This window comes from Python bivittatus, unplaced genomic scaffold, assembly GCF_059951505.1.
Source record: "Python bivittatus isolate LINGU-HERP-01145 unplaced genomic scaffold, Pbiv_v1 ctg000440_np1212, whole genome shotgun sequence".
In the NCBI taxonomy this organism is placed as follows: domain Eukaryota; kingdom Metazoa; phylum Chordata; class Lepidosauria; order Squamata; family Pythonidae; genus Python; species Python bivittatus.
Window position 1 is genome coordinate 5,659,695 of NW_028277063.1, and position 10,050 is coordinate 5,669,744.

Consider the following 10,050-nt stretch of genomic DNA (forward strand, 5'->3'; position numbering starts at 1 on the left):
TGTTTTTAAAAAGTAGTCAGTTAATGAAACAAAGGAAAAAAACAGGTTCACCAGTCCAGTTTTCTCCAGAAGGGGGAGGCAGCCAAGTAACCCAGAATGAAATGATCATAGAAGAGAGGAATCGGAGGGGCCATGGAGTTGAGGCCTTTGCTTACAATGAAATGAAGCACAGGTAAACCTGTAGCACTGCTGTTTTGGCACAAGCTGGAAAAAACTCTTTTGATGCATCACAGGAAAAGATGGGTGAAAGTTGCATTTCCACTGAGCTGCGGGCAGATAGAGGACAACATTGTGTATTCCTGTCCTTGAGAAACAGTGGGCCATATTCATGCTGGGACAACCTGGTTGTGCAGATAAGCACTTAGTCTGTACTGTAGTTCAGAATAAACTATTTCTATCAAGAGGTCTTGTTGATGATTTAGAAGCCCACACATAACTATATAGAGTAGTAACTCAAGGTGATATTTAACATATATCCTAAAGTAGTAATAGTAGTCATAATTATTATTTCAGCTACCAAAAATTTAAGGAAAATAAAATTATCTGCACTGCACGGTCATGCTAGCTAATAATCTATGGCAAAACCAGGAAGTGGTGCGTCTATCCTTGTGCTCCTTGATCTCTCAGCAGCTTTCAGTACCATTAACCATGGTATCCTTTTGGACTGGCTTTTGGGGTTGAGGGTGGGAGACACTGTTTTACAGTGGTTCTTCGTTCTCTGTTGCCAATTGCAATCAGTGTTGGAGGGCAGGGAGAGATAGAGCCCACAGCCCCCCATTTGTGGAGTACTGCAGGATACAATGCTCTCTCCCCTTCTGTTTAACATCTACATGAAACTGCCAGCTGGGTTCATCCATTGATTTGAGATCTGATATCATCAGTAAGCTGATTATATCCAGTTGTACAACTTAATCCTGTGCCAACCAGGTAGTGTTGTTGAAGTCCTAGCCCAATATCTGGAGCCTGGATGGGTCTGGATGGGGAAGAACAGACTCAGGCTCAGTACTGAAAAGACCATGAAGCTATGTGCCCCTCCTCGCCCAGTTCCAGGAATACAGTATTCCATTGTTAACTCTCAGTGGGGTGGTACTTTCCCATGTGATACTAGAAGACAATCTTGGGGTCCTTTGGACACTCAGCTAATGCTCAAAGAGCAGGTAGCAGCTATGGCCATTAGGGCTTTGCACAGGTACATTTGGTGCAATGTTTGCACCTTTTTCTGGGCTGGGAGGCTCTTCAGACAGTCAGTCATGCCCTGGTCACCTCACAATTGTATTACTGCAATGGGGCTGCCCTTGAAGACCATCTGGAAGCTACAGCTGATCTAGAATGCAACGGTGCAAGTAATAATAGGAGCAGCACATGACCCTGTGACCCTACTGCTTCACAAGCTGCACTGGTTACCAGTTGGCTTCCAAGTGCAGTTAAAGTTGCTGGTTGTCACCTTTAAATTACCATATGGCAAAGGCCTGGCTATCTGAGGGACCACTTATTTCCAATTGTTTCTGCCTGTTTGGTGTGATCAAGAAGGATGGATGTACTCCAGGTTCCACCCATCAAACAGTGTCATCTTATGGGATCTAAGAGGTGTGTCTAAATGATCGCAGTGCCTGCCATCTGGAACAATATACCATCAGAGATTCATTCATCATAGCCACCCTTATGATGTTCTGGAAACCTGGTTGTTCTCCCAGGCCTTGGGATAGAGTGGTTGCGGAGCCCCTTTTAGTTTAGCTTAGTTTTGTCTGGTTTAAGATTAGGTGTTTATTCGTAAATTTGGTGTGTTCTCTTTGGCATACATATAGTGTTTTTTCTTTTATTTGTAAGCTGCCCAGTGGTTGAGGAGTCAGGCACCCTCAAAATTGGGTTAAATAAATTTAAAAATACGTTATTTCATCTTCGCGGGGTTTTTTTCCCCCAAAGGGATAACTTTTATTTCAAATTTTTGAAAGAAACATTTTCCCCTTTTGTAGGACTAGCCTCACCCTAAACTTTTGATGTGACAATAGAAACATCTAGGAAACTAGAACATTTTCCACTGGCCCAGGTGTTAGGTTTTCCTTACATCTTCCTCCAGAAGAAAAAGAAATGACGCTTTCGTGGAGTGACCCTGTGGTTTGGGGTCACAAGCAGGGTCTTCTTAGTAGGATGAGGGGCTGTTAAAAGCCCATTCCGAATGGCCAGCAATCTGTGCCTCCTATCGCTGATTGGCTCTTCCTTTACCAGTTTGGCTTCGGGCATTTGCTGGCTCTTAAGATGCTGGGGCAAGCGAAAAATAAGAAAAGTCAACCTTGGCCGAAGCTGGGGGAGACCCAGTTTGAAGAACCTAAGCCCAGCAGTTGGTCTGTCTTGCTCAGCACTGTTTTCTTCCTGATTAGACACTGGCTTATTGTCCTAGAAAGGTGCAGATAAAAAGCAGTGGAGATGGGGAACAGGAGTATTAGTGTGGTCTTCTGAAATCTTACACTATCTACATTTCTAATCATCCCCACCTTGTATTCCAACCAAAAGAAAAAAAAAGTTAATGTATAAGGATACCAAATATTCATGTTGCTTGGAAGTGACAGAACTTACAGTCCAACCCCTCTGGAAGATGTCAAAGAAGGGCAGCCCTGATGATTTGTGTGAATTGATCAGAGAATGTATATTAAGAATGGGGGTGATTTTGGAATCCAAATTCCTTGGCCTTCTTGGAGAGTCTGGGATAGGGAAATATGAATCTAATAAAGGATTAGGAAAAGGAGGGGACCCATGAGTTCTGATTATAAAAATGGATTGGACAGATGATTATAAGTTTAACAAATGCTGTTAGCTTTCATCATTAAATAAATCTGTCCTATTCAGTGGTACTGTGCCCTAGAATCAAATTCTAGGAAAGGGTCAGAGAACAAAAAAATGATTGCCTTCAGTCCTTGCTTACAAGTTTTCAAGAGGCATTGAATTGTCTGCTGTCAGACATGAAAATGAAAATCAAAAACATATCCATGTATGTTAACCTGTGATTTTTCTCCCTTTGGGAAGTCATGATACAAGTAGTTTGCTCCTGGGTCCCTAGTGAGGGAAGTCTAACAGTGTCCTAGAACAAGTCGGGAATAATCAGTCAAGTGTGCTATACCTTAACCCATCTCCTATCTAACCAGTTACGATTCTGGTTCAATTTCAGTGAGGTGTTACTGTACTTCATTAAAAAGAAGTAGTTAGTGTATTAAAAATGACAGTAAAAATCTCTTTGACTCCCCTAATAGACAAGGCCGACAAGTGATAAAACATACATCATAATGTAAGTTGTGCCTCTGACATCCTTGCATGCAACATGACTCAAGTATAAAATGGTGAAACCTGACTCATGACATCACAATGCCCACTTCATTGTTCTGGCAGTTTTTTCCCACTACGCTGCCTCAGTCCTTTAGAGGAGCTTTAGAGGGCAATAGCCACTGGGCAAATTATTCAAGAGAAAGAATGCTCCTGATTGCTACTGTTACATAAAAACAAATCAAAGAAGAACCTTAACCTTAATAGGCAAAAATTGGTTTAGCTCAAGTATAATATGACACTAATTTCCCTACCATATTTGTTAAAACATCTGCAGGCAGGCATCATGAGGAACACTGTTCCCTGCAAAGTTGCATCTCAATATGGTAATTTGGAAGAGATAACAAATCTACTTGTATGACTGGCACACCTGTTTGCACCACCCATTTTAGAGTCTAACCCTAAAGTATCCAACCTTTTGGTGGTCAAGCCTATACTTTTCGGGCAGGAGGGCTGAGGGCCAAAAAGTAAACAGAGTCACATGATGCATAAGGGCAGAACAAGGGATTGGATGATGGTTTGAGAGATTTTTTTTTAATGAGATATGCCACTTTGAAGATTTACATCACAGTTTTCATGGATTTTTCACCTTGCAATGACAGGAAACTTGTCCGTTTTCAGCAGTTATGGTCAGAAGGGGCTCCAAAGACTGCAGAAAGGGGACTCAAGGGCCACATATTGCCTACCCCTAATATAATATCACCTGTCTCTTCCACACATTCTCCTCACAAAGACGTACATTTGCACAGCCTAAATCTGACTGGAAAAAGGTAAGCAAGTACACCCATTTTTTGTTCACTGACCTTCTCCTCATCTGGATGGGTCTCTGTTTGCTCAATAGAGGTCATAGATTTCTCCGAAAACATCATATCACCTGTACGGTTATCAGTCACCTACAAAGAACAATATAAGGTTGAGCAGGATTGTCAAAGAGGAAGGATACACATTCAAAAACTTCCTAATAGCCAAGGCACTGCATGGCTGTGGGATCTTTTGATCTGAATTTCTGTGCAGTTCCCTCAGATGCGCTGGAAAGTACCCATTCCATCAGTGGGACTCCCTTAGAATCTGATGGTGCTGAACTATATAGGTAGGAGACCATTAAGGAAAAGTGCATTCAAACATGCTCCCAGGCTGTATAGAGATCTGCAGCAAGGAAAAAGCACAACTTTTCTGAGCATTTGAATCAGGCCTCTGCCCTAATCAGGACCATGGCTGGCCCCAAGCTTGGGTGAGGACTGTGGCAGACTGTCTTCTGGGGAGCTCCCTGTTCCACCCCTGGCTCCCCCTCTTTTATGTGTTAGTCCACTGCTGGATAGGGGGCTACGTGGCAATCACACTGGGCAACAGAATGGCCTCAGAGCCATGTTTTTAATTTTCCATAATGCTCCTGATGCAATATTGCCCTGGGACATTGCAGAAATGAGGATGGTGACTTGCAGAGCTAACTGCCCAAGAATGATGGCAGCCTCACTTTTCTAAGGGGAGTGCTGGCAGCTGCCAGGTCACTGGGGCTATGGCAACTACCAAAGAATGCTGACTAGCATTGGACCTACTCTGTACATACAGCAGAAGGAGGCTATAAAGTGCCAAAGAAATAGAATGGACTGTCCTATTTCAGCCAGCAGTTGGGGGTTTGCTTTACTGAACGCTGCTGAATATTCCTAACAGGGAGGGAGCCAAGTTAGAGTTATCCTCCCTGATGTGCTTGTTTTGTATCTGCAGACAGCTGTCTTTAAAATCAGGAGCCACCTTCAAAAGTGGTACCCCACTTCTATCACTCAGGCAGTGCAGTTTGCCCTAGCACTTTATTCTGTTCCCCGTATAGACCCATTCTTAGTCGTGGTGGTAACAGAGGCAGCTGTGGAGGAAAGAGAATACGTAGATGGACTCCTAGCTGTGCTAGAACCAAAATTTTATTTAGTTATATAACTATTTGTATCCCCTACCATCTGATCATATATATATACACACACACACACACACACACACACACACACATATATATATACATACATACATACATACATACATACATACATACATACATACACACACACCCCTATGGAGATAATGACTATAAAAGCAAATGAAACTCAATAAAAGAAATCAACACATTTTAAGTAAAACACCAAGTTAGAAATACTTTAAATAAATAAAAATGTCTAACGGCTGACTCTAAATCAAAACCCAGCAGAATTAATTTTTAAGACACTGAAAAAAAAACCTCTCAGAACACAAGCTAAGGCTCTATATCAGTGTTGTCCAAACTTGGCCACTTTAAGATGAGTGGACTTCAACTCCCAGAATTCCCCAGCCAGCATGGCTGGCTGGGGAATTCTGGGAGTTGAAGTCCACTCATCTTAAAGTGGCCAAGTTTGGACAACACTGCTCTATATAGCCTACATCAATCAATGAGCCAAACTAAATATAGCTATCCAAAGATCTTAATGCTTAAATAATCAATATGTTCCTTTCCTTGTTTGGAAATAGTTTACTCACTTTTCTGATTTCATGGTGTCTGAACAATGTGGAATTTCCCACTCTCTGCCGCTGATTCTCCTCATGATGGTAATTGGAGGGCAGCTTACTGATGTCAACTGAAGTATCAAATTGGTCTTTCCCCAGCATTTCCTACAAATGGCAGAGAATGATCCTTGCATACCGTATACAGAAAGTAAACAATCACCCTCTGGGGGAGATGGGTGGCATATAAATTTAATAAATAAATAAATAATAGCTAAAGCCAATGAGAGTTAAAAGGTGCACAGCCAAATCCTATACCACAAAAATATTTCCAAAATTCCAAAATTTTGCCCCTGCAATGTATAAACAGCATAAACAGTATTAGACCAAGAAAGATGTCCTGAAATTTGCATACAATGTTTATATCACCTTGAATGTAAAATAGATTAGATTCTCTTCAGCACCGCCAAGTATATTGTCCATTCATTACAAGGATTCTCCCTTTTCTAAAAAGGATGCTACAGTATTTTACGTGAAAACATCAAAGCTTCTTGTAATTGCACAGCAGCAGAACAGCCCTTCCACATGTTCAGAGAGGGAGTTGGACAATGCTTCCGTTACTCCTTACCCGACTTTGCTCAAAGATGTTGCTAAACTCCCGGAACAGTCTCTCCATGCTGGAGGGTAGGAAGGTAGCAGAAGCTGTACCCCCCTGCTTCAGAGATGTCAGTCCCCATAGCCCGCACACAACGACCAGCAGCATCATCTTTGCCTAGACCGTTGTCGTTCTGCGGTTGCCTGAGCTAGGCCTGCACAAAAGGCAGAAGCAGAAGGAAAGATCAGAGAAGAAAAGTCCTACAAGTGCTGCTGGCTACTCCCCAGCCCCCTGCTTGCATAAACATCCCCCAAACACATCCCTCCCTCGCCTTCTCTTGTCCCACAACTATCCATTTATCAGATTGGTCAAACTGAGCCTAAATAGAATCCTCTCTCTTCTCCCAAAATCCCACCCACAAAGTGGTCTGCCATCCACCAGTCTCTTCTCAATGGCTCAAGCTGTTCCTTCGTGCACCCTGGATTCAGTGACCAGCTTGCTAGCTCTCCACCCTCTCCACCAAATTCTTGTCAGTTCCTTTCAGCCAACAGGCTGATTTGAAAAAAAGTTCTAATTCCAGAACTTGCCGACATCACTGACCATTTGTCAGAGTAGTGTTTCTACGTACAGTAGATCCATATTGTCGGTCTGGGTTAGAAGAAGGAGGTGGTTGTTCTTCAGCTCAGCCTTCCCCATCTGGGCCCATTCCAGATGTATTTGATATAATTCCCATAATTACCGAGCAGCCTGTGTGGCCGGAAATAAAAGAAGCTATAATCTGATGCAGTGTTTCTCAACCTCAGCAACTTTAAGATGTGTGGATCTCAAGTCCCAGCTGGCTGGGAATTCTGGTAGTTGAAGTCCACACATCTTGAAGTTGCTGAGGTTGAGAAACACTGCTCTAGCACATCTGGAGAATGTCAGATGGAGAAGGCTAAATATTTGCCTGCAGAAGGCCTACTGCCCTAACAAGTTACCATTTCTAGCGCACTCAGATAAAACAAGAGAATCAGAAGCAGAATAAAAGAATTCTCAGTTTGAATGTTCCAACTCTTCCAGGTTAGGAGAGGGCAGTATTAGATAACCCCTCCAAGTCCTTGTATCAACAGCAAACAATATACAAAAACAACACCACGGTTAAGATAAATATAGTTTATTCAGTTGACCCAGTCACACAGTACACTGAACCATACACTAACCATTACCTGGACTGGCATGTAAAAGGTGGCAAGCTACCTTGTGGTTTGGTCTGTTGTGCAAAGATCATCAATGAGACCGATATTTTCAGGAGTTCTTTAAAAAAAACACAGTAAGAAAGGTACCTTGCAGACAGAAATTTTGAAACCCCAGAATTAAATCTGCCACTTCATATAATAATAACGAACTCATGGCCAAGATGATAGTTCTAGAGAAACATTGATAAGAACTCCAGTTCTCTTGTGTTACCATTAGATGGCAGCCTGGAGTTTCAGTGCCACGGTAGGTCTTGGCGAGAATCATTCACCGTGTTCAAAATGTCAGGAAAAGTTGTTTTTTTTCCCTGGGAAGAATTGTGTGAGTGGGGGTGTATTCGTGACTGGGAAAGAGAGATTACATCATTCCAAACTCCCTTCCTGAGTTCATACAGTAAATTACAAACCAGGGAGTGGAAATACTTACGCCGATCTGGGACAGAATATTCTAATTGCCTTATTGGGGCAGTTTGAAATATGTGTCAAACTTTCTACAACTTTGAGTTGCGTCACTGAACACTTACAGAATTTCCTTTCCTTTACTACTGGCCAAACAATATTAAATATGAGTATATTGCAATGCATTCTATCATATTTATTTATTTCTGGGATTTATAGTCCACCTTTTAGCCACAGATGGCCTTCCACGAGAATTACAAAAAAGAAAACAATGTGATTAAAACATAATTTTAAAAGCATACTAATATACATCCATGAAAGGTTTACATAAACATACACATTTTTTCTTTCTCTTTTTTTTTGTTGGCATATTTTAAGTGCATCTTAAAATTGTGAACAAATAAGAATGAAAACTCATTATTTTTCCTATAACTTTATATCCCTGCAGGATTAAATTCTAAAAGCTGTGTTGGTTTCAGAGCTCCTGTGATTTCACCTTCTTTTTTCCCCCACCACGGCAACACTCACAGACGGTGCAACTAGCAAGGAGGAGGTTCAAATCTATTTCCCCACTCCACAGTTTGGTTCTTATATTGCGCCCCATGAAAATTTAGTTCATCTATTTAATTAGAAGAAAATAGATGTAAAGCACCACATTCTGAAACTGACATCAAAAGACTAGGGCGGCAATTTATGCTTTAAAAATGACAAATGAGATGCAGTTTGCATGCAATTTCTATGCATTGTATGCATATATATACATTACCTGTTTGTCTGTTCAATCTGCTAGTCAGATGGGGTTTGTGAACAATATCAGTTTTTTCTACAGTTCTACAGACCTTTATCTTTAAAAGCAACTTGGAGTCGACAGCCTTCCAAATAGAAGACATTGTGAAATAACTTCAAGGCTTTCAATTACAGGACTGAATACCTAGACTGGGATTATACATCATATTCAACCATGATTTACTTAATCATGTTTATATGGTAGCTTAAGTTTGCACAACACACTAAGCCTGATGTTTATTATTTGTTTAATGGCCTCTGTTGTGTTTTGTCAATTTTGTTTTTTATTAGATCATTTTAGTCTGGGCTGTCTGATTTAATGTTTTTGGCTGTTTTTATGTTTTTTCTAGTTTTGTACGCCAGCCAGAGTCCACTGGAGTTGGGCAGCCAATACATTTAAATAAATAATAATAAGCTGTAATCCATTATTTACAAACCACAATGGCTGGTTTCACCCAAAGATGGAAGCAAAATGGCCCTATGAAAAAAAATCCCAAAATACTGTGGTGGTTATGGTCCTAACTTGCTACCTGTACTTTTTATGTGAGGATAACTGAACAACTTTCTCTAAGAAAATCCTAAGAGACAGATTCATAAAGCTCCCTCCAACCTTGTATCCTGGACTTTGGCCCTGAGGCCCAACTGGTACTATATTTGAGCAGGCTACCCTAAGGCGGTAATCCTACACGTTTATGTGTGAGTAAATGCTGCTGAACTCAAACACTTTATTTGAATGAACAGATTGTACTCTGTTCCCCCATCCTTACTCATAACCCCCCCCCTTTTTAATGCGTTTTCTTCTTTCTCCATTATCTTTTTCTTGCTTTACACTCATCCTGAAGAGTCCTGGGAGCAATAAAACAAGTCTTGTTTGATTAGATCATCCTGTCTGGGGGTAGGGGGTGGAAATGCTGTAGCTTTGGGGCACAGGACATAGTTCAGTTTTATCTGAAACTTTAGATAAGTCTTTCCCAGCCTTAACTGGAGAGCAGCTGCCAGTCAGAGGCTCAGTTCAGTCATCAAGCTAAATGATAAAGTGATTTTGATTTAGAGTGCTTTGTAAACCTAGCCATTGTGGTCCGCAAGCCATATTTATGGCTTAGTCCAATGTATGAATTGTGATCTATTAAAAATCAACATTAAAAAAACCATGGCTTAAAGCATGTGTTAACTTAGACAGTGTAGACCAATTGTCTTGATTCTGTGACCTGATTTGCAAGGCATATTTTACTGAATAAATCATGATTGGCTTGATTT

At 41.2% G+C, this 10,050-nt stretch overlaps 1 protein-coding gene across 1 annotated transcript; it reads right to left on the reverse strand.

Moving 5' to 3' along the window:
* Positions 1 to 1,300: 1,300 nt before the first annotated feature.
* On the reverse strand, positions 1,301 to 7,198 carry DKKL1 (dickkopf like acrosomal protein 1). The gene is made up of 4 exons (XM_025171294.2): positions 6,410 to 7,198; positions 5,818 to 5,949; positions 4,119 to 4,208; positions 1,301 to 2,394 (listed from the first exon to the last, which is right to left on the reverse strand). Exons 1-4 carry the CDS (start codon positions 6,545 to 6,547, stop codon positions 2,062 to 2,064), a joined length of 693 nt encoding a protein of 230 aa, XP_025027062.1. The 5' UTR covers positions 6,548 to 7,198; the 3' UTR covers positions 1,301 to 2,061.
* Positions 7,199 to 10,050: the final 2,852 nt, after the last annotated feature.